General features: G+C 38.9%; 2 protein-coding genes across 4 annotated transcripts in view; one reads left to right on the forward strand and one right to left on the reverse strand.

Moving 5' to 3' along the window:
• Positions 1-735, reverse strand: part of ndufaf2 (NADH:ubiquinone oxidoreductase complex assembly factor 2) — a 111,848-nt gene extending 111,113 nt beyond the window's left edge. For all 3 annotated transcript variants that reach the window (XM_059989343.1, XM_059989342.1, XM_059989341.1), the window contains exon 1: positions 574-735. In XM_059989343.1, coding sequence (XP_059845326.1) covers positions 574-688 — 115 coding nt within the window. In that variant the 5' untranslated portion in view covers positions 689-735. The remainder of the gene's footprint in view (positions 1-573) is intronic.
• Positions 736-826: 91 nt separating this feature from the next.
• Positions 827-25,318, forward strand: part of ercc8 (excision repair cross-complementation group 8) — a 42,336-nt gene continuing 17,844 nt past the window's right edge. The window contains exons 1-10 of the mRNA XM_059989346.1: positions 827-1,059; positions 4,189-4,284; positions 6,607-6,708; positions 6,805-6,928; positions 10,983-11,064; positions 12,958-13,026; positions 14,069-14,135; positions 19,935-20,038; positions 20,664-20,788; positions 23,919-24,116. Coding sequence (XP_059845329.1) covers positions 983-1,059; positions 4,189-4,284; positions 6,607-6,708; positions 6,805-6,928; positions 10,983-11,064; positions 12,958-13,026; positions 14,069-14,135; positions 19,935-20,038; positions 20,664-20,788; positions 23,919-24,116 — 1,044 coding nt within the window. The 5' untranslated portion in view covers positions 827-982. The remainder of the gene's footprint in view (positions 1,060-4,188; positions 4,285-6,606; positions 6,709-6,804; positions 6,929-10,982; positions 11,065-12,957; positions 13,027-14,068; positions 14,136-19,934; positions 20,039-20,663; positions 20,789-23,918; positions 24,117-25,318) is intronic.

Here is a 25,318-nt window from a genome sequence, read left to right on the forward strand (position 1 = left end):
ATACTACTTATAAGGGAAGTCTTCCATTTGAACTACCATTGTCTCTCAATCAACTACGAAAGTCCTTTACCAACGCAACTACGTTTTGTGGGTTTTCATCTTCCGCTAATAATTTTTAGCGCAGTGCTTTATCAATTGCCGTCCCGAAGCCTATCTTCGCGATCTTCGTCACCACCTGTCAGTAACCTTCTGAGATGATAATATGCAGAGCTTCAACTGATGCTTGGAACATGACGATAGAATGGTATCATTTTTAAATTGAATGGAGTGTGCAACTCAAACTCAAACGGTAGAAATCATACAAAAAACATCAAACGGAGCAGATAACCCAAGATATCCCCGAGTTCTATTCAAGGACCGTCGCTTGTTAGTTAAATGTGGGTGATAGATATTTTAGCCTACGAAAATACGAACATCATTGTTTCCAGCGTGGTAGCGCTAAGTATCCTTATCAGAAACATTACAACGAAGTTAATGCCTAATGCAGTAACAATCCCGGGCTCCGACAACACACTCACTCTCTGCCCTTCAGTCCGATATACTTGTTGAGAGGCAACAGCTTCATCTACTCACCCGTCCATGTCTTCTGCTCAGGGACGAAGTAGTACTTGTTTCCGAACTGATCAGTACCGACATGATGTTTGATTTGTCCAAACACCCTATGCAGTAAAGCCCGAAAATGGTTCATAACTAAGATCCCAACAAACCTGAGCCGAATGACAGCACTCCGCAGACCCTTTAACCCTCTCAACATTGAAGGAGCCTATTGGTGCGCTGCGATACAGCAGCCAATCACCCTCCTGCTCTTTGCAGTGTTCCAACAACTTCCAACATGGCGGCGTCTGGTACCGTGGAGTCTGTTGTTATGTGAACGATCTGGACTTACTCCGTTTCTGATTATAGACGCCGATCTCCTGTCCTGTACTTTGGTTTATGGCAAGACGTGTGCAGGTTTGATGCAGACAGTGGGGGTTTTACGGGGATGCTCGCTCTTTTGGCAGCTCGTCGGAGCGGCTGCGATGAGCCGCTGAGAGTGAAGCGAGCCGAGTCCACCCGGAGGTTAGTGATGAGAGTGGATGCAGGCTCTTCACAGTATGGGCATCGAGTGTCACAGCCGAACATGCGGTACCTCTGTAAATGTTTTGTCCCATGGTCTAACTATGCAGTATCACTGGTTTGCAAAATGAATAAAACGAAAAAGTTAGAAGCACACAACTGGCGAAGTAAGATAGGATTTCGGGTCAGAAAGCTTTCACAAGTACTAATAAAGATTATTTCCAGATTTCCAAACAATCTGAGTGTAAGACCACAATTCTTTTGCACTTCTGCTTTAAAATATTGCTTTCAGTATTCACAATATAGCTATATCTACATTGGAGAAACCAAATACAGATTAGGCAGGTACTCGATGTGAACATTTTCTCTTATTCTCCTCCCACAAATAATTTGCTGAGTGTTTTCAGTATTTTCTGTTTTTAGTTGAGATTTTCAGTATCAGCAATATCTTATTGTCACATAAGTTCATGTGTAGCCACAGATACTACAAAGACATGTTTCCTGTATTTTCTTCTACAACTGGGTCCCAGCCTTCCTCATCAGTAGACCAGAATCAGTATGGATCAGAAATAACATCTCCTCAATGACAGTCAACACTGACACACCTCAAGAATGTGTGCTTAACACATGGCTCTGTTCTTTACATGTGTTTGGCTAGACACAGATCAAAACCGTCTATAAATTCGACAATGACACAACTTTTTAGCAGAATTTTAGATGGTGACAAAGAGGCGCACAGGAGTGAGGAGTTGAGGTGTCACAGCAACAACCTTGTGTTCAACGTCAGTAAGCCCAAGAAATTGATTGTGGTCTTCAGGAAGGGAAAGTCGAAGGTGCACATACCAGTCCTTATAGAGGGATCAGCAGTGGAAAGGGTGAGCGGTTTCATGTTCCTGGGTGCCATCATCTCTGAAGATCTATCCTGAGGCCAACATATTGCAATTACAAAGTAGGCACAACAGCGATGATATATCATTAGGAGACTTAAGAAATTTGGCATGTCTCCAAAGACTAGCAAATTTTTATAGATGTACTGTGGAGAACATTCTAACTGGTTGCAATTGGTATGTAGGGGGTCACTGCACAAAATTGGAAAAAGCTGCAGAAAGTTGTAAACTCAGCCAGCTCCTTCGTGGTTACGAAGCCTCCTCCACTTCAAGGATATCTTCAAAAAGTGATGTCTCAAAAAGCCTGCGTCCATCATTAAGGGCCCCTATCATCCAGGGCATGCCCTTTTCTCATTGCTACCATCAAGGAGGAGGTACAGGATTGTCAAGACACACACTCAATGTATTTGGAACAACTTTTTTCCCTTTCCCATTAGATTTCTAAATGGACAACTAAATCCGTTAGTCTCGAGAGAGACTTGGAAAGTTTCCAGGGCACAGGCAGGGTTATATGGGAGTCTGGCAGTTGCCCATGCTGCAAGTCTCCCCTTTCCACACCACCGATGTTGTCCAATGGAAGGGCAAGGGCTGATACAGCTTGGCACTGGTGTCGTCGCAGAGCAATGTGTGGTTAAGTGCCTTGCTCAAGGACACAACACGCTGCCTTAGCTGAGGCTCGAACTAGTGACCTATGAACCCATGAACACATAAAATATATCCTGTATTTTTATTCTGATGCATTATATTGCTGTTTTGAGGATGTGACATTGATGATGGTAGAGCAGTAGATGTAGTGTATATGGATTTCAGCAAGGCATTTGATAAGATACTCCATGCAAAGCTTATTGAGAAAGTAAGGAGGCATGGGATCCAAGGGGACCTTGCTTTGTGGATCCAGAAAGGGCTTGCCCACAGAAGGCAAAGAATGGTTGTAGACAGTCATATTCTGCATGGAGGTTGGTGACCAGTGGTTTCCCTCAGGGATCTGTTCTGGCACTCCTACTCCTTGTGATTTTTATAAATGACCTGGATGAGGAAGTGGAGAGATGGTTTAGTAAATTTGCTGATGACACAAAGGTTGGAGGTGTGGATAGTGTGGAGAGCTGTCAGAGGTTACAGCGGGACATTGATAGGGTGCAAAACTGTGCTGAGAAGTGGCAGATGGAATTCAACTCAGATGAGTGTGAGGTGGTTCATTTTGTTAGGTCAAATATTATAGCAGAATATAGTGTTAATGGTAAGACTCTTGGCAGTGTTTAGGATCATAGGGATCTTGGGGTCCGAATCCATAAGATACTCAAAGCTGCTGCTCAGGTTTACTCTGGTTAAGGAGACATACAGTGTATTGACCTTCATCAGTCGTGGGATTGAGTTTAAGAGCCAAGAGGTAATGTTGCAGCTATATAGGGCCCTGGTCAGACCCCACTTGGAGTACTGTGCTCAGTTCTGGTCGCCTCACTACAGGAAGGATGTGGAAACCATAGAAGGCGTGTGGAGGAGATTTACAAGGATGTTGCCTGGGGAGCATGCATCATGAGAATAAGCTGAGTGAATTTAGCCTTTTCTCCTTGGAGCAACGGAAGATGAGAGGTGACCTGATAGAGGTGTATAAGGTGATGAGGGGTATTGATCGTGTGGATAGTCAGAGGCTTTTTCCCAGAGATGGCTAGCACAAGAGGGCACAGTTTTAAGGTGCTTGGAAGTAGGTACAGAGGAGATGTCAGGGGTAAGTTTTTTATGCAGAGAGTGGTGAGCGCGTGGAATGGGCTGCCGGCAACGGTGGTGGAGGCGGACACAATGAAGTCTTTTAAGAGATTCCTGGATAGGTACATGGAGCTTAGAGGTAAGGACAAGTTTGGCACAGCTTTGTGGGCCGAAAGGCCTGCATTGCGCTATAGGTTTTCTATGTTTCTATCAGTTGAATATGAATGTTGCCTTTTTTTTTTAGAGAGGAATGACAAAAGAAAGTTATAATTTGAGAAGCAACTGCATTTTCAAATCTCTTGAATAAGAAAAAGCATTTGACTTATTAATCCGCCATTTTTAAAAAATGTTGTGGTGAATTGTTGAACAATTGCATTTTGTTACTGTTGTGCAGAAACACAGATTTTCTAAACATTGATTTAGGATTGGGGGCATGAGGAAATAGTGTAATGCCTCAAGACCAGGAGGCCCAGTGATTTACCTTTTAAATTTAATTTGTTAAAAACACTTATACTTTTTTAAAAATTATTTTGATATCTAGAGTGCTAAATTTGGAATTAAACAACAACAGGGATGTACAGCGGATCCATAGCAGTGGAATTAATTGCCTTGATATTGATCCGGTTGAACAAAAGTAGTGAGTATAACTATCTACCAAGTGTATTTTCTTCATAAATTTAGCTTTATTATGTAATTTATTTTTACTGTATTATTACAACTTCTTTAAGCAGCAAGTTCAGTGGATTTACCAATAACTATCAAAGCTCAATCTTTAATTTTAACAGTAGAAAGACCATGAAGAACTCAAAAAGAGCCATTGACTGTTTCTTCTCCCTAGAGTTGATAGTGATTTAATAAGATTTTTTTTCCATCTGCATTGATTTTGTTTCATGTTTCCAACATGTACAGTGCCTTGCAAAAGTATTTAGTCCTTAACCCTTTGTTCACATAAATGATTACCATAACCAGGCACCTTGATCAATTTAACTGATAATTTTTATTTTAAATTACGTGCTCCTTTTTTCAGAGTAGAGCTGAAAAAACAGGGAAAATTGGAAAGCATGAAAAAATAGATTCAAAAACTGCAATGTCACCAGTTCCAAAGTATTCATCCCCCTTTGCACAGTATTTAGTAGAACCACCTGTTGCAGATATTACAGCCTGTGGTATTTTTGGATGTCTCTATGAGCTTTGCACAATGTGATGGAGCAAGATTTGCCCATTCCTCCTTGCAAAGTTGCTCAAGCTGTGCCGGGTTAGTTGGGGAGCAGTGGTGGACAGCATTCTTTAGGTCTTGCCAGAGAAGTTTGATTGGACGAAGGTCAGAACTCTGACTGGGCCACTCAAGAACATTAATTTTCTTTATATGAATCCACTCCATGGTTGTTGTAGCAGTGTGCTTTGGATTGTTGCCCTGTTGAAAGATGAATGTCCTCCCCAGTTTAAGTTTTCTGGCAGACTAGCAGGCTTTTATCCAGGCCCTATCTGTATTTAACAGCATTCATCTTTCCATCAATCCTGACCAGATTTCAAAAAAGTCCCTTCTGCTGAAATGCATCCCCCTAGCATGATTCTACCTCCATCTTATGTTATAGTAGAAATGTTGTACCTGACTGATGCGCAGTAATAGATTTACGCCATGCTTACCCCTTAATGTTGAGGCCAAGTTCTGCATAGCCAGGGCTTCTTCCTTGCCATTACTCCATAAATATCCATTTTGTGCAAAGCCTTTAAGATTGTAGAGCCATGAATTTCATCTTCCGTTGCTCTCTTAAAGTGACAGTTGACGTCACAGTAGCCTTTCTTACAAGTGCCTTTCTTCTCCAGTGATTAAGATTAGGGGCAGTTTGGCCAAGGCAGTGTGGCTGTGGTTTTCTATATTTTTTTACTTTTTCATGATGGACTGCACTAAACTGTGAGATATGTACAGTGTATTTGAGATGGTCTTGTACCCATCCCCAGATTTGTGCTTCTCTATTATCATTTCCCTGACTTGGCTTGAATGCTCTGTTTTCATTTTTGTTTGATCTGTTGAAAATTTGGACTCTACAGAGAGAGAGGTTATTTATTCTTATGAATTCATTGGAAACAGGTGATCCTCCAATTTTCTACATTAACAAATTGGTTGGATGGTCAGTATTACACCAGAGGAAAGGTAGCATATTAGCTACAAAGGGGACGACTAAGTTTTCAGCCTCACAATTTTGATTTTTAATCTTTAGTAAATTATTGACAGGTTTTGGAATTTTTCCTTTGATTTGACATGATGCATAATGTTTTGGATATTAGCTCAAAAATCCTATTTCAATATATTTTAAGTTTAAAAAATTAGACAGAAAAATATGAAATTATTTGTGGAGGCTGAATGCTTTATCAAGGCACTGTATAGATTTTCACAGTTTATTAAAATAATTGAGTAGAATTATCAATTTTCTTCCTATTTGAAGGAAGAGTTTTATCACATTGAAAGTTTTTTTTATAATTTCCTGGAGTGGGACAAGGTTGAACATGTTTAATGCTGGTTGCTGTAAAATTGGCTACAGTAAATTTACTTTAGTGAAGGTGGATGACATGAGATCAGGGAATGGGTTGATGAGGTTATGAGAAGAAAAATATGATGAATGTAGAGAAAAATCTTCGTGTATAGACTTTCATTAAATGACTTGTTATTCTGTCTTTTCTATAAAAAAAGTAGTGGATACAGCCAAGTCCCAGGCAAAACCTTCTTCATCACTGAGCACATTTACAAGGGATTTTGCCATAAAAAAACAGCATCCATCATCAAATTATATTGTATTTCTTTATTTTCCTGTAAATGCCTGCTGCTTGGTGTTACCTGATGAGTGAACTAATGAAAGGGGAATAGGGTTGCTCATTCATAGCTTTTCTAGTTGTAGTACTGGCACACTGTAGTTGTTGGCACCATTTCATTATTATTAATTTTTGCTTATACTTTTAGCATGTTGTCTGGTGGATCTGATGGTGTTATTGCAATATACGATTTGGAGAATGCCACAAAAGAGCTACAATATACTTGCAAGGCAATCTGTACAGTGGGCAAGTAAGATTTTTAAAAAAAATATTAGTACTGTACTATACTTGCAATATGGATGTAATTGCTGATATAATAATAGATATGTAAATTATATTTTAATAGGTCCCATAGTCAGGTGCACAAATATAGCGTGGAGACTGTTCAGTGGTATCCTTGTGATACTGGCATGTTTACATCAAGCTCATTCGATAGAACTTTGAAAATATGGGATACAAATAGGCTGCTGGTAAGTATAAATAGAAGATAATTCTCAAGTTGAAAGAGCATGCTGTCCCTATGCTTAATACAATTACTTCCATAAACTGGGTATATTATCCATTTGTTTGGTTGAGAATAATATAATATATACAGTTTAAATATGATACTATTTTTAATATTCTGATTGCTTATGGGTTTCTGGCATTACAGGCTTGATTCTTTTCCTGTTTACATACATTGACAACATAAGAAGAACCAGTAGGGGTCACTCGATACCAGTGAGGAAGGAGATCTTTTAGAGATGGTGCATCCAGAGGTTCTTTGTCAGAGATTCAACAAGCTGGGGAGGATTTTGGAAATAGAGATGAGTGATTTTCAAGCATTAAAAATAAAAGCAGTAAAAATAACAACGTGTTCACAAAGTATCCTTCACATTATTGAACATTTTACTGAACTATTAAGAATAAGAATGAATTAAAGAGGCAAATGAGCAAATTCTTGGTCAAGAAACTAGTTTTAAAGCACCTTTAAAAAAGCAGAGGGAAAGAGGGAGCATGTGAGGAATTTGAGAACTTGGGTTTTCAGCAGCCATAAGTGTTACTGTCAATGGTACATTGATTAAAATTAGAGATGCACAAGGAGTTTATAATAGAATGTCACAAAGATCACATAAACCAGACGAGGTTATGGAAATTCTGTGTAAAATAAATTTGAGAATAAAGTTTGTGACAGGGACTGGTCATTGGCTTTAATTTTCCCAATATTTATTTGGGGAACTTTACATGATGTTAATGTCTGCCAGTTAAGGAAAGAGTAAGAGCTGTTACAGTGAGGTTGAACTGAATGTTAAAAGTATATTTTTGGAATTGATGCTGTGTTTTCAATGATATAATGGACTTGTGAGTAATTGGAGAGAGATAAGATTAAATCCCAGTAGGGGACCAAAGGAAAAATGAAGGAGTAGGAAAAGAAGTAATTCTATGTGATTCAATCACAATGAATGAATTCTGCACAGAGAGAACTTCACATCTAATGCCCCTTTAGTGATCTTTTGTTAATAAATATTCTATCTGGTGCTGAGGCGGTCAGGTTAAGAGGAACTCAGGTTTGTCCCATGCTCTATGCAAGTCAGCTAATAACATTTAGTTTGCTGATAAAGGTAAAATTCTCTGAATGAGCCTGGAAGGTCTTATTTCCTTTCACATGACCCGACTGAAAGCTTCTGTATCTTGGTAATAGCTGATAAAATGTAGAAAATACAAGAAATGTATCCAGTACAAAACAACTCCAAATATTTTTTTCAGTTAAACTTATTCATTGGCATTAAGACAGGTAGCACTTATGCCCCTAGACCCCTGTTCCTGTAACTATTAAACTACGCACAGGAAAAGTATGATTGCATTGAAATGTTATACACAACTATCTTTTATTTTCCTCATCTCTGATCTCTGCAGGCAAAATTTCTACATAAGTTTCTCTAATGTGTTCTATGATAAGGAATATTTGGTGATGAATCTTTATCCTATCATTTGGATTTACTGTTCCACTGTTTTATCTCCAGTGTTACACTGAGTATAGACTGATGATGTGATCAACACATAAGCAGACATTCAAATGTGATGGTTGATGGCAGTAGAATCAGTGGAGAGTTGATGTTCATGTAAAAGTGAATAAGTTATCAAAGTTAAGTTTGTTGACCCATGGACAAGTACATGTAAACACAGGTGCAATAAAAACCTACCTGCAGCAGCATCACAGGCATTTAAGTCATAAAAGAAGCTTCACAAGAAAAATATAAACATGAATTTTCATAACTTTAAAAAAAAAGAACAATTGGAAGAAAAACATCCCTTTTAGTGTTAAGTGATCAAAATGGTCATAGTTTTGCTGAACTGTAGGGTTGTGCTGCTTGGTTCAAGAACTGAATGGTTGAAGGAAATTAGCTGTTCTTGACCCTGGTGGTGTCAAGGCTTTTGTACGTCCTGCTAGAAGGTGGCATTGTTCTGATGGTGGGGATTTTTGATGATGGATGTTTCCTTCTTGAGGCAGTGCCTCTGATTGACACTACAATAATGGGGAGGGACATATCTGGGATGTATTGGACAGAGTTCATTACTTTCTGCAGCTTCTTCGATTCCAACACGCAAGTTGCTGTATGAGACCATGATGCAACCAGGCATAACCAGTGCATCTATAGAAGTTTTATTTAGTGTGAACAAGGAAGGAATTAAGTGGGATAATTGGAATGCTCTAAGAGCCAGCATTAATTTCAGTAATTAAAAAAAGAGAAATCAATTTATGATGTAAATCCGTAAGATTTGAGTGGTATGCTGATCCATGTATTAATCTTGTAAATGTCTATATAGGGAGTTCAGTTCTGATGAAGGGTCTCAGCCCAAAACATCGACGATTTATTCATTTCCATAGATGCTGCCTGACGTACTGAGTTCTTTCAGCATCTTGTGTGTGTTGCTTTGGATTTCCTGCATCTGTAGACTATCTTGTGTTCAGGGAGTTCAGTGTTTCTTTTGTGTTTTTCATCACAGAAATTCAGGATCTGAATGCAATATTGTTTTATAAAACAAGAGTAGCCTAGTTTTTACAGTAAGCAGACAAATGATGACAGATTTTATTCTGTTTGTGTGTGTGTGTGTGTGTGTGTGTGTGTGCCCTTAACTCCTGGTGATCGGGGTCATGACAAGCTTTTGTGCTCATCGTACGGCGTGTTTTGGGCATCTGAAACCTGGCAGAGCCCATCCCTCTCCAGGTTTTTGTTTTTACGAGGTCAATAGCTCAACAATCAACCCAGCATGGATGCAGAGCATGCAAGAGAGCCGGGTAGATTCAAACTTGGGACCTCTGGCCGCGAAGTCCTGCACTGATGCCACTACGCCACCAGCTGGCTAGATATTACTGACTTTAAAGAAAAGTATCCGGAAATCCATCTGGCGTAGATTTCTGTTTGACCAATGATAGTACATATCAGCTTGGACCTTCAAACAGTGAAAACAAACAGTTAATGTAAAGAAAGCCAGGAAGTTAAATGCTCACACTTTCATAATTTTACAGAGCCTATGATATGGATTTCAGTGTGATCTTGGGATTTACACAAGATGTCAAATATCACATACTTGAAAAGAATAACACCAGTTTATTTAATATTTTGTGAAACAAAGAATTTTATCTGAGGGAATAAAAATCTGCACTTACAAAATAAGCGTTTTTAGCAGTAGAGAAGATTTTGAATGGTGTGACTAAGTATGTATCTAGACATTGTGTCAGACATTTTTAAAGACTGTGTTATATTGGACATTTTTTTTTGAAAATTTTATTGTGATAATAGTTCATTAAAAATTGCCATTCATTTAAAAAACAAGATTACATTGGAGATGTTTGCAAACAACGCGTTCTACAGAGAAACAGGGAATTACTGCAAGCTCTGTAATGCAATATTTATTTAATATTTGTCAATAGTCTAAAAGTTTTTTTTTAGAATAGTCTAGAATTTTGGAAAGAACAGCTTCTTTCCAACTGTGATAAGTCTGCTGAATGGATCCCAACCCTGATTTGGGCTGTACCTTCCAAATATCCGGACCTGTCTCTCAGTTTCTTTTTGTACTACTTTACTTTCCCTTTTCTATTTTTTTATTATGATTTATAATTTAAATTTTTATTACATTTACTATCGATTTCTACTCCAGCGAGCGCGAAGCGCAGAATCAAATATCGCTGTGATGATTGTATGCTCTAGTATCAATTGTTTGGCGACAGTAAAGTTGCTTTCAATTTAATGGTGGAATGAAAGTGATCTCTCACAGATTCCTTGAAAAACACAAAATCTTCCATTTAATTTAAAGGTAAAATTGAACAAAGGTTATCATGACAATAGCCAAATATTTGTCTTTCTACAAATACTTCTCAGTACTATTTTGTAAGATAATGACATACAATTGCAAATTATTATTTGCATTAACAATAATATTTTGGATATAATATAAAGTTATAATAGTCACACAATGCCCTTTGTAAAGAATTCGTGGAATTTACTGTTGGAAGCTAATAAAACGCCTTTTATTTTATAGCCTGCTGAAGTTTTTTCCTTTGAAGAAACAGTCTATTGTCATCATATGTCACCAATTGCAACCAAACACTGCCTGATAGCCGGTTAGTATAATGATTTGTTGTTGGATGTTGCAGTCAGTTCATGTGAAGTAAGTTTTACTTCATTTTAAAAGGATCTTTCAAGTGTTCCCCAAAGATTAAGTTGTTACGGAATCCCAGACCAGTCAATATGGAACTTTACAGAACTCACTAAAGTTGTTAGAGTTTTAATGTTCCACAAACCACTACAGAGGTATCACCTGCAAATTTATAGATGGAATTAGAGCAGAATTTGTCCATGCGGAATCTGGCTATTGCATTTCCAACATTACAGCAATAGCAGAACTTTGAAAGTATATTCCTGGATATAAAGAGTTTTAGGAAGCCCTAAAAGGTGCTGTGTAAAGAAAGTTTTTTTTCCTTACCTGGGCAAGTAAATAGGCTGCTCTGGACCTGCTCCAATGCCAGCATATCCTTTCTTAGAAAAAGGGGCCCACAACAATTCACAATACAGGTAGTCCCCGAGTTAAGAACATCCGACTTATAGACTACTCGTACTTACGAACTGAGGAAGGAGAATGCCGTCCGCCATTTTAAGGCTTTGCCGTTGACACTGTGTTGAGTGTTTAACTTTGTATTTGGCTTAAATTTTTCTTAGTAAGATTCACCCTGACCCCCCCCCCCCCCACATTCCAGTCCGCTGGTGGAGCAGTGAGATCAGTGCTGGGGCTCCTGAGTTCGATCCAGTGACAGACCATTCCCGTGCCAGGTTGATGTCGATCCAGTGACTCCTGTACCATCCATGCGGGGTTGATATTGAGCTCGCAACTTGACCTCGTAAAAAAAAACACTACCACCTCCAGTTAAAATTCCCACGTGGAATATTGTGGAGGATCAGATACCCTAACCCAGCACAGCCCCCACTTGTCCCATTTAGCCTGTCTCATTGCGGTGGTCCTTAGGACCCAGTGGACCTCGGGAGCCGGCGCAGGTCGGGACCCGCCGCCCGCAGTGTTTCTGTTCCTTTGACGGGAAGCGATCGCGATTGAAAATAAAGTGGAAATAATAAAGCATTTGGAAAGAGCTGAAATGCCATCGGTCATTGGAAAAGCGTTAGGCTAGTCGATCAACGATCGGAACAATTTTAAAGGATATCGGATAAAGTGAGAATAGTGGAGGATGTGAAAGGCCCTGCCCTGATGAAATCTACAATTATTACTAAGCAATGCAGTGGTTTATTTATTGGAATACATACATTTCTTAAGTGTTTTATATGCATAGAAAGGTAAAATATATACTATATACTAAGACAAACGTTTGATGAACTGATGCTAAATAATACCGATGTACTCGTTCCGACTTACGTACAAATCCGACTTAAAGACGGACTTAGGAACATAACTCGTACGTAACCCGGGGACTGCCTGTACTCCAAATGTAGTCTAACTAATGTCCTGTAAAGCCTCAGTATTACATCCTTGTTTTTATATTCTAATACTCTTGAAATGAATGCTGGTATTGCATTTGTCTTCCTTACTGCTGACGCGATCTGTAAGTTAAATTTTAGGGAATCCTTCTCTAGAGTTCCTAAGTCTCTTTGCACCTCCGATTTTTGAATTTGCTCCCTGTTTAGAAAATACTCCACACTTTTATTCCTTATATCAAAGTGCATGACCATACACTTCCTTAATGGTGTATTCCATCTGACACTTTGCCCATTCTTCTAATCTGTCCATGTCCTTTCATAGACACCCTGCTTCCTCAACATTGCCTGCCCCTCCATCTGTCTTTGCATCATCCACAAAGCCATCAAGTCTGTCATTTAGATTATTATATAACATGAGAAGTAGCGGACCCAACGCCAAGCCCTGTGGAACACCACTAGTCACTGGCAGTCAACCAGACTTGATGTATTGTGTAACAATAATTGATAAGTGATTGTTTTCTTTGTTTCAGTTGGTACCAAGAATCCTAAAGTACAGTTATGTGATCTTAAATCTGGATCTTGCACCCACATTCTGCAGGGTAAGTATTGGACTAGATGTACTTTGATTTCAAATTAATTTTATCCAGAATTATTTAAAGTTGAATTTTGTTGGCATGTACAAAAACACAATGATAAAGTACTCCTCATGACAGGGAGCATCTGTAGAAAGAAAAAAAAATGTTGCGGATTATTCATATCAACAGAATAGCACGTGGTATCGGGAAGTTTCAGAATTGCAGCTCATTTGTAAGATTTACTGACACTAGTAAAAGTACATAACTGAGAGGTATCTTATGAACTATAATAACAAATATAATAAAAGTAAATTATTTTCAACAACAGATTTTTGGCATTTAGACAAATTCAGTGTTATATGCATCTGAGACTGATGAAATGAGAGTGCAAATTAAAACATAATCCTTTATCTAAAATGTTCAATGCCACAGTTAAAAATTAATCCAAGACAATCATTTGACGTGATTAAAACAAATGTTAATGGGACAAAAGTTTAAGGTAAACGCTTTGATTGACGTCCATGTTTCTGCTAAAGAATATGCTTAAATTTTAATTATAATTTACTGTTAACATTCAAGAAGCACCTAATGACCAAATCAAAAATAAAATCCATTAGATCACTTTCAGACTGCAACATGGAATGCCTGATTCTCCATGCTGATGTTCACTAAATAAGTATCATTCTGGGGTAGTTGCAGTGAGTAGAACCGCTACCACTCCAAACCTGGGTTCAATCCTGACTTTGGGTGCTGTGTATTTACAATTTGCTCATTCTATTTGTGCCTGTGTGAGTTGGTTTCCTCCCAGGTTGATAGGATAATTATCTGCTGTAAATTGCCAGTCGTGTCTAGGTGAGCTTTAGAACTTTTCTTTGGGGGGGGGGGGAGTTGATAGACCATAACGAAGAATGAAAAATTCAATGAGTCTAGTATCAATGTAGGTGGATGGTTAGTGCGGGCTCTGAACTGAAGGGCCTATTTTCATGCTGTATGTCTCTATATATGTGCTTTATATGCTTTTTAGCATTTGTTATTCCCTAATTACCAAACCCCCATTCTCCCTTAGGTCATAGAGGTGAGGTGTTGTCTGTGAAATGGTCACCACATCAGGAACATGTATTAGTAACAGCAAGGTAATTTTTATTTTGTTAAGTATATTTTTATCCCTGGAAAACTTCTTAATGTTTTTACTATGATTTCAAAATAACAATTTATGAACGTACTATCAATGGTCTCTTTTGCCAGCTTCTCAGATGGCATTCTTCATTCATTTATTTTTTCTGTGATAATTAGGATAACTTTGATGCTGCAGTAAATCAATAGGGGTGATGGTGCCCTTACACACCTCCCAGGGTTTTGTTTTGTTGAAGTCAATGAAAACAAAATCGAGAATGTAAAACAGGCTTCTGATTCACTACCATGCAAAGTCAAAGTTACTGCTTATAAAGTCATACATAGGCTAAACACCAAATAATATCTTTGTTCAATAGACTGTGATCTCTGATTAGCGGAAGAAAGCTGCTTCATTGTACACCATGGTTTCTGAGATAAGCACTAGCTGCTCATATCAGTTGATATTCACAACTATCATCACAGTTTATGGTGAGAATTAGGAAATAGAATTTCTTATTTTTTTGGAAATAACTCAGAAAGTGTGTAGCTCCAGTGGTTGATAGTTAGGTTGAGTTGTTCTATGACCTTGGAAATTCATTTGCAAACATTTCGTCACCATACGAGGAGGTCTCAACCATGCACTGTTATTTTGTGAAGTATTCTCCGAATGTATGGCCTTTATATGCTTATCAATCAGCTGATTGGTTGTCATTACGGAAACTCAATTGTGATGCAGGGAAAGAGTCTCATTGCTGATTGGTTGTATGGCGAACTCTTTGCATTGCAGTCTGGGATTTTGCCCTCATTGGCTTATAAATAGGATCAAGATGTACATATCTGTTTACAGAATTGTTCCTGGAAAACCACACTTCTAGGAATACTCTTGCATTCTGCGTGTTGCCTTGCGCTGTGACTTTAACTGATGCCCAGTTGAATTTGTGCCCCTCTCAACCTTAGTGGGTGGAGACTAGGAAGAGTTGGTCATTTCACTTTACAACAAGCTGATATTCATGGATCCTTTTGGATAGTTTTCTCCCCAACTGGCCGATGTCATATCTGCGATGAGACTCCCTCTCTACATCACAAATGAGTTTCCATAATGACGACCAGCCAGTGGATTGATAAATATTTAAAGGCCAAGCATTCAGAGGGCACTCCACAAATTAACAGGGCTCTGATGATGTCTCCTTGTATGATGACTAACCATTTTTATTTTGTCTGTGTTTCTTAAGCAAGAGAGCTGCCAGTTATGATAAAACTTCCAGCTGAGATTGCTGCACTTACCGTGACTATGGATTCAACTTAGTATCTCCCTAAGAAAAGAAAATAACATACAAGATTTATACAAAGTTTAAGAAAATTCATTATCTGTTACAACTTCTGGAGAACCAAAAGCATTTGATAGCTGAAGCAGTACTGTGGGACATTCTGAGCATCTTGGACTGTGCCGGTGGGGAAGGGAAAACTGAGCATCACAAATAGATGAACAGGCAGAAATGTAATTCAAACTCAGTTATTTTTCCACTCTGTCACTGCCCTTTTAATAGCTACACAACACTGGCAAAGAATAATCCTCTAACTGCCATGTTTACTCATTTAGTCATATATCAGAGCAGAACATAGAGCAGTGTTGCATAATAAAGGCCCTTCAGCCCTCAACGTTGTGCCTACCTTTGTTGGTGTGTAAAAAGGCCTGGAAGACCATCGGGGACACCAGTCACCCCAAGCGTAAACTGTTTCAGCTGCTTCCATCTGGCAAAGAGTACTGCAGCATTAAAGCCAGGACCAACAGGCTATGGGACAGCTGCTCTCTACAAGCTGTTAGACTTATAAATTCAAGCAAAACACACAAAATGCTGGTGGAACACAGCAGGCCAGGCAGCATCTATAGGAAGAAATATAGTCGGCGTTTTGGGCTGAGACCCTTCGTCAGGACTAACTGAAAGAAATGATAGAGATTTGAAAGTGGGGGGAGGGGGAAATCTGAAATGATATGAGAAGACAGGAGGGGGAGGGGTGAAGCTAAGAGCTGGTAAGTTGATTGGCAAAAGGGATACAGAGCTGGAGAAGGGAAAGGATCATGGGATGGGAGGCCTAGGGAGAAAGAAAGGGGGAGGGGAACACCAGAGGGAGATGGAGAACAGGCAAGGAGTGATTGTGAGAGGGGCAGAGAGAGAAAAAAGGGGGGGGGGAAATAATAAATAATAATTAAGGGATGGGGTAAGAAAGGGAGAGGGGCATTAGCGGAAGTTAGAGAAATCAATATTCATGCCATCAGGTTGGAGGCTACCAGACGGGATATAAGGTGTTGTTCCTTCCTACTTCATCCTAAATGCCAAATGACTGAATTTTCTTGACTAACATCCCATGCAGGACCTTGTCAAAGACCTTGCTAAAGTGCATGTAGACAACATCCACTGCTTTGCCTTGATCCACTTTCCTGGTAACTTCCTTGAAAAACACTATAAGATTGGTCAGGCATGATCTACCATGCACGAACTCATGTTGACTATCGCTAGTCAGTCCTTGTCTATACAAATACTAATATATCCGGTCCCTTAGAATACCTTACAATAACTTTCCCGTTACTGATATCATACTCAACAGCCAATAATTTCCTGGCTCATTCTTAGAACCTTTCTTTAACAACAGAACAACAGTAGCTATCCTACAATCCTACAGCATATCATCTGTTGCTAAGGAAGATTTAAATATCTCAACCAGGGCCCATGCAATTTCTCTACACACCTCCCACAGGGTCTGAGGGAGCACCTTTACAGGCCCTGGAGATTTATCCACCCTAATTTGCTTCAAAACAGCAAACACCTCTTCTGTAATTTGTATACAGTCCATGACCTCACTGCTGCTTTGCTTCACTTCTATAGACTGTGTCCATCTTCTGGGTAAATACAGATGCAGAAGTCCATTTACGATCTCCCCCTTCTCATTTGCCTCCATGCCTAGATGACTATACTGCTCTTCCAGAGAACCAATTTTGTTCATTACTATTCTTTTGCTCTTAAAATATCTGCAGAATTCCTTGGGATTCTCCTTCACCTTGTTTGCTAAAGGCTGGCTGGTGGCGTAGTGGCATCAGCGCCGGACTTCGGAGCAAAGGTTCCTGAGTTCAAATCCAGATGGCTCCCTTGCGCACTTTCCACCCATGCTGGATTGAGCGTTGAGCTAGCAACTCAGCTTCATAAAAATAGGAAAACCTGCTAAAAAAAAATGCCATTGGGGACCACTGGGCCACAGACCAGTACCAGGCCGTAAAACATGTGCTACCAGGCCGGTACCAATCCAGTGGTTGGGGATCACTGTGCTAGAGCAACCTTATGCCTCCTTTTAGCCCTCTTCATTTCCTTTATTGTTCTCTTGCATTTTTTATACTCCTCAAATATCACATTTGCTCCTTCCTGCCTATAACTGCTATGCATCTCCTTTTTTTTTAAACTAAGGTCTCAATATCTCTTGAAAACCAAGATTTTCTATAAGTACAGATTATGTATTCTCAAAATTTCACTTATGAAGGCCTCCCACTAACCAAGTACAACTTTCCCAGAAAACAACCTGTCCCAATCTGCACTTGCCAGATGCTTCTTGATACCATCAAGACTGGCCTTTTTCCAATTTAGACTCCCAACCTGAGGATGAGAGGTATCCTTTTCTATAATTATATTAAAACTAATGGCATTATGGTCACTAGATGGGAACTATTCCCCTACACTAACTTCTGTTACTTGTCCTGCCTCATTTCCTAAAAGGAAATCTAGTATCGTACTCCCTCTAGTTGGGACCTCTTTATATTGATTAAGGAAAATTTCCTGAACACGTGACAAACTCATCCCATCCAACCCTTATAAGGTATGGGAATATCTGTCAATAAGTGGAAAATTACATCATCTGTTATTACAACCTTAGGTTTCTTGCAACAGTCTGCAATCTCAATACAAATCTGCTTCTCTATATCTCGTGGACTATTAAGTGGTATACAATTAAATCCCGTTAAAGTGTTCATCCCTTTCTTATTCCTCATTTCCACCCTTTTAGCTTCGGTGGATGAACTCTTCAGTTTGACCTCTCTAAGCACTGCCATGACATTTTCCATTACCCTTCATATCCCCACCACCCCCCTTAAATCCCTCCATCTATATTACATGTTAAACAACGGAACCCCATAACATTGAGCTGCCAGACTTGCTCCTCCTGTAACTAAGTCTCAGTAATGAGTGCAATGTCATATTTCCATATGTGGAGCCATGCCCTGATGTCCTACAATACTCCTTGTATTGAAATACACACAACTGAGAACATTAAACCCATCATGCTCAACCTTTCGATGCCTTACTTGTAGGTTTAATAACATCTTTTCGCCAAACTATTCCACTATTTGTTCTGGCACAATTACGTATTAATTAAATTTAAGATGAATTAAATAAGTATAATAATCTTACTGTGTGTTCAAGATGGTGTCACTAAGTGGCGACTATCCTGCTGGTGAATGTACAGTCTCTGGAAAATAAAATTGAAGACCTCAGAGCAAGATTGCTCTACCTGAGGGACATCAGGTACTGCTATGTACTTTGCTTTGTGGAAACATGGCTCACACCCTCCGGGGCAGCACTGCAACTTGATGGCTTTACCATTCTCCGAAAAGACAGCTCAGTCTTTTAAAGGCAGAGGAGGTGGAGTATACTTTATGATTAACTCATCATGGCACACAAACATGTCGGATCTGTCTCAGTCCTAGTCACCCGACCTAGAACATCTAGCGGTCAAATGCCACCCATTTTATTCACCATGGGAATTTTCCGCCATCATCCTGGTAGCGATGTACATTCCACCTCAGGCTAACGTCAGGCAGGCCCTGGAGGAATTGAGCAGTGTAATCACCAGCTACAAAACTGCACACCCTGATGTCTTCCCTATCATTTCGGAAAAGTTCAACACAGCCAGCTTGAAGAAGTTTCTGCACGACTACCACCAACATAGCACCTGTGGAACCAGAGATGACAATACACTTGACCACTGTTATACCACCATCAAGAACGCTTACTGTGCCACCCCACACCCAAACTTTGGAAAGTCTGATCAAGTGGCTCTGCTTCTACTCCCTGATTATGGCTGCTCTGATGTGGTCAGGAAGGCTTTATAAGAGGTAGTCCAACTGCTGAACACTTCACCAACACTAGCTTACTAGCCATCAAGGACATACTGTAGATACAGAAAGACGCAGATAAAAGGCCATCAATATCACGGAGGATCCCAACCACCCTTCTCATGGACTGTTTGTCTCACTTCTATCAGGGAGGAGACTACGTAGTATCCATGCCAGGACCACAGACTCAAAAACAGATCCTTTCCTGAAGCAGTAAGGCTGATCAATGCCAACCCACCCCACCACACCTCACATCCCACCAGCACTATCTTATCATTGCCTGTCGGAGTCCCTGTATCTACAGGCACTCCTGTACCTAGCATCACTTTATGTTCATAAAACCAATTTTTGTTTCTAAGCTATCTTATGTATTTATGTTTATTGTGTTTTTTTATCTTTTTTATCTTAGTGTGTTTTTATATGCTACATCAGATATGGAATAATTATTATCTTGTTCTCCTTTAAATGAGTGGTTTAGAAATGATGTTAAGCAGTCTTAAATCTTGAACATACATCTGCTTATACTTGACACATATTGAAGTTCTTGAAAGAAAGATTCAAGAGATGTTGACTGCCAATTTCTCAGTAAAATTATTTCATTATTTCATAGTGGTTGTTGATGTCCTTTTCTAAAGTTTCTTTCAAATTTCCTTTCTCTTAGTGCTGATAGCAAAGTTAGAATCTGGGATGTACGGAATGCTTCTGGGAGTTTAATTGTGCTTGATCAGCACAATGGTGAAATTGCTAAATCTTCTTCAGAATCAGGTAATTAGTTTGGAAAGTTTTCCTTCATAAGTTACGTTAACCATTTTAATGCAAACTCGTGTAATTCTCTTTCCCTTGCAAGTTTAGTCTAGAGCAAAGACAAATGATTTATTCTGTTACTTCTGTGCAGTTGATTAAATTTTTGCACCCTTCCTTTCCAGTAATGAGTGACTCTTGTTGATGTAAAGTTTCTCAAATAAACAAAGGCTATTCCATACTGCTATATTTCATATTTCCAATTCAGACTCTGTCAATATAACAGCAGAACACGGACTTCTCACCAGTAGTAACTGGAGAACAGTTGCAATAAATCGCCTCCATTTTATTCCCTTATTGCTTCTGCCAGTTGCAGCAATTTTACTGCCTCCCAAGTTGCAATTATCAAATTCACAAGGTGATGGTAATCACAGGCCTTTTTAATTAAATAATTAAAAACTATTGCAAATGCAGGAAATCAAAATAAAGTGGGAACATTATTGAAACACTGAAAAAAAATGGATTAAAGATTCCGTTGTTGATCTTCATTAGTCTCTTTGTGATGTAGTACTGATTTTCTTGCAATTTCAGTTACCAATTATTGGTGTAATATTAATAACGTTTTCATTAATAATTTCTTCTTTGACAGCAAACACTGCTCACAATGGACGTGTTAATGGCCTGTGCTTTACTAGTGACGGACTACATCTTTTAACTATTGGGACAGATGATCGCATGAGACTCTGGAATAGTTCCACAGGGGAAAATACACTGGTACTTTCCATTTTCTACACATCATGAATCTAATTGAAAAAGCTTAAATTGTAATATATTAAGTGGTTGTTAATTCTAAAATACAACACTCAAAATGACAATAAAATATAAAAGGAACTACACATAATGGAAGGTAGGAAATGCTAGAAATTCACTAGTCCTTTAGAAATGACTTGATGGTGGTGGAATAGGAAGTACCCACGGATGAAGAAATCTGAGATATTAGTTGATCGTCATGATTCTATAGTGTGACAATATCTGTGAAACAACCTTCTCAATGCAGTCACACCAGAATAACATAAGAAATAAGAATTTGTCCCTTCAAAATTGCTCCTCCATTAAATAACATCATGATTAATCTTTTGTCTCTTGCCATTGTCTCATATTTCTTGACTCCTCTTCTCACTAGATTTTTTTTGATGTCAGTGTGGAATGCAATTAATGACTGAACCTCCACAGTCTCCCAGGGTAGAGAAGTTTAAAGATTCAACAGCCACTATTTACCTTCCCAATGGATTGGTATTTGTGATCTTGTGAAAAAGGCTTTTTTTAAGCAAATTAGTAAAGCACTTACCCGTTCTTGCTTTTCTACACAGTCAAAGACTCAAGCAAATGGGTTGCTCTCTCTGTGCCTGTTTTCCCTGGGTTCATTGTGACCTTCAAAGCATTTCAGATTTCTGTGCTTAGCTGCACTTTCATGGAAATCCAAATCTTCCTCAGACTTTCTGGAGCCACTGGCTATCAGTTTCTCATCCTGTTTAAGTAGATAATTGCTGACAGCTATAAGCCATATAGGCCAATCTTAGATAGCCAGAACCTGTTTCCCATGGTAGTGATGGCTAAAATTAGAGAGAATGGGTTTAAGGTGAGAGGGAAGTGGTTTGAAGAGGATCCGAGGGGTGAATTTTTCACACAAGGAATGAAATGAGTTGCCAGAGGAGATGGTAGAGGCAGGAACAGTAACAACATTTAAGATGCTTGTAGGCATGTACTCACATGAGCATGGCATAAAGTGCTAATGAAAGTAATGTAGGCAGGTGGCATTTGTATAGATACACAATGGTCACCATTGACACAGTAGACCAAAGGATGTATTATGCTGTCAAGCTATGTGTCCCTTTGAGCTGCTGATGCAAAGTAACAATCATCTACTGCTCATTTTAGTAAAATGTTGCAGCGATTTTATGTGGCATAGGAACTTTGAAAAGCTTTCTGTTCTACCTTTAAACATTCCTCGTGTGTTCCGCAAAAAGTAAATATAGTTATTACAAGAGCAATGTTACTAGATTATAAATATTTGGCATTATTTGTGACAGCCAAGGAATCAGTATCAGATTTATTATCACTGAAATTTGTTGTTTTGCAGCAGCAGTCCAGTCCAAGACATAAAAAAATACCTTAAGTTACAAAAATAAATAAATAAAGCAATAGACAAAAATGAGGTAGCACTTATGGACCCTTCAGAAATCTGATGGTGGAAGGGAAGAAGCTGTTTTAACATGTAAGAACTTCAGGCTCCTCTACCTCCTCAAGTAAAGCTAAGAGGGGTTGTCTTGGATTGTGAAGATCTTTAATGATAGATGCTGCCTTCTTAAGGAACCACTTAAAGATGTCTACAATGGGGAAAAAAGGTGAAGCTTGCTGAAAATCTGGATTTGACATAAAACTGTACAGATTTCTGAGAATCTGAGGGGATAGAGACAATAATTTATAAGCCAGTCATTTATCTGAGGTAAAACTGAATTGTATTGTGGAAGTTCTAACTACAAATTAAAGCACCATTGCAACCAAATTGTGCAGATAAAAATGGATATGAAAGAACCTGTAACTTTGTGGTGATAGTGAGGAATTAGTTTCCACAGGGGTAACAAAAGAGATACAGTTAAAAAAGGACTTGAATGGTAATTTTAAAATTCATCACTACAATGTACCAGAAGGAATAAGAAATGATGTCTGAAGATGAAATACTGTTATAATTTGGTAAGGATTAACATGTATTAGATCAAAAATTGAATTCTGGCCAATAAACAATTATCACAATAAACTTGCTGATGACACAAAGGTTGGGGGTGTTGTGGATAGTGTGGAGAATTGTCAAAGGTTACAGTGGGACATTGATAGGATGCAAAACTGGGCTGAGAAATGGCAGAAGGAGTTCAACCCAGATAATTGTGAGGTGGTTCATTTTGGTAGGTCAAATATGTTGGCAGAATATAGTATGAATGGTAAGACACTTGGCAGTGTGGAGGATCAGAGGAATCTTGGGGTCTGAGTCCATAGGACATTCAAAACTGCTGCACAGGTTGACTCAGTGGTTAAGAAAGGATACAGTACATTGGCCTTTATCAACCATATAGGATCCTAGTCAGACCCCACTTGGAGTACTGTGCCCAGTTCTGGTCACCTCACTACAGGAAGGATGTGGAAACTATAGAAAGGGTGCAGAGGAGATTTACAAGGATGTTGCCTGGATTGGGGAGCATACCTTATAAGATAAGGTTGAGTGAACTCAGCCTTTTCTCCTTGGAGCGTCAGAGGATGAGAGGTGACCTGATAGAGGTGTATAAGATGATGAGAGGCATTGATTGATTGTGTGGATAGTCAGAGGCTTTTTCCCAGGGCTGTAACGGCTAGCACGAGAGGACACAGTTTTAACGCACTTGGAAGTAGGTACAGAGGAGATGTCAGGGGTAAGTTTTTTACGCAGAGAGTGTTGAGTGCGTGGAATGGGCTGCTGGCGATGGTGGAGGCAGATATGATAAGGTCTTTTAAGAGACTCCTGGATAGGTACATGGAACTTAGAAAAATAGTTACCTATGGGTAACCGTAGGTAATTTCTAAAGTAAGTACGTGTTCAGCACAGCACTGTGGGCCAAAGGTTTTCTATATTCTATAAACTCAAAAGGTGTTTCTAATGGGTAAGTATAATTGAGGACTGTTAAATGGTGTTGGACTTTCATAGAGCTTTTGACCAGGAATTAGTGTGCAAAATGAAAACAGACAGGACTTGAGTAAATGTATTCTTTTTCTAGCACAGTAGATTTTGCAATTTAGCCACAACATAATTAAAATGTGAAAAGTTACAAAATTGAAACTATTTCTAAAAGTAACTTCAGATTAATGCTTACAGGTGAACTATGGAAGAGTTTGCAATGGAAGTCGAAAGAATCTCAAGTTCACGGTGTCCAGTGGTTGCAGTCCAGATTTTGTGTTTGTCCCAGTCGATTCTTGTATTGCAGTTTATGATATCTATGCAGGACAATTGCTAACTGAACTCAGGGGGCATTATAATTATGTAAACTGCTGCACATTCCAGTCTTACTTCCAAGTAAGTAAATTTCTTAGTGTTTTCTTCAATGCTATTATTATAAGATCTCTAGCTAATAACTGAATTAAATTCCAGTCGTTCAAGGTCAAGGATACTGATTATTTTCATACAGTAATATAAGATAACCGTAGTTTCCATTTTGCTTGGGTGTCATTTCTAGTCTATTAGGGATTATTGAACAAGGGTTGGGAATATATTCTTACTGAAAATCACTACTTGCATATATTCCATTAAGCAATTTTTCAGAAATCAAATAGGCCATTTTTTGAGAGTAAGCAGATGAAGAAACAAAACTTGCAAGTTTCTTTATAATTCAATTTTTCTTTTCATACAATAGAGAAGGAAATATAGCTGCATAAGTATCCCGTGTCTTCATTGTTCTTAGACGAAAGAGATATAGCTAATCATCTTTGTTTTCGATATAATACACCATTGACTACAAAGGAATTCCTAGAAAATATTTTTTGTCATTGGGCACTCCTATAACAGTCATGTTTTCATCATATTGCTGTTTGTGAAGCAATCCTTTTTAGAGGGATCTTTGTGGAGTAGGTGTAACCAAACTCTGGAGCCTAAGTTCCACAAAATTTTAAGTTCTGGACATGGAGCTATAGTCTACAGTATCTACCTTCAATATCTCCTCTGCCCATCCACCTGCTAAGGCCCCACTTTCTAGGCATCCTTCTTCTGCACTTCCAAAGACCTGATGATACTTCAACCAACCCTATCTTCTGACCAGAGCCAGAGAAGTTCTTGACAAGTGACCAGCAGTATCTAACACTTTAGGAGCTGCTACATTTTGCTGTAACCATCTGCTGTGGTGAGCTGGGGAAAGAAGGTGTTAACATTTAAGATCGAAGTTCTTTTTGTTAGAACTGGAAAAGAGAGAAAACAAGTTGGTTTCAAGTGCAGACACTACAGAGGAGGACACAGGAAATATTTCTGACAACGTAAGGTTATAATTGCAGTGGAAATACGTAGGATGTAACGAAGATCATTCCATCAAAAGTTTAAATGGACATTTGAACAAAGGACTCTAAAAGTTATGAAAAAGGGGCAGTTTGAGAATTAGAATACAAACAAAGGAACATAAAAGTCACAAAATGCAGGGCTGTCAGACTTTGCTCAACAGGGTAGACTGTGCTCACAGTTAAAGGAAAATCTGAACCAATATCACAGAATTATTGACCAGTTCTGAGGAA

This window comes from Hypanus sabinus, chromosome 14, assembly GCF_030144855.1.
Source record: "Hypanus sabinus isolate sHypSab1 chromosome 14, sHypSab1.hap1, whole genome shotgun sequence".
NCBI lineage: Eukaryota > Metazoa > Chordata > Chondrichthyes > Myliobatiformes > Dasyatidae > Hypanus > Hypanus sabinus.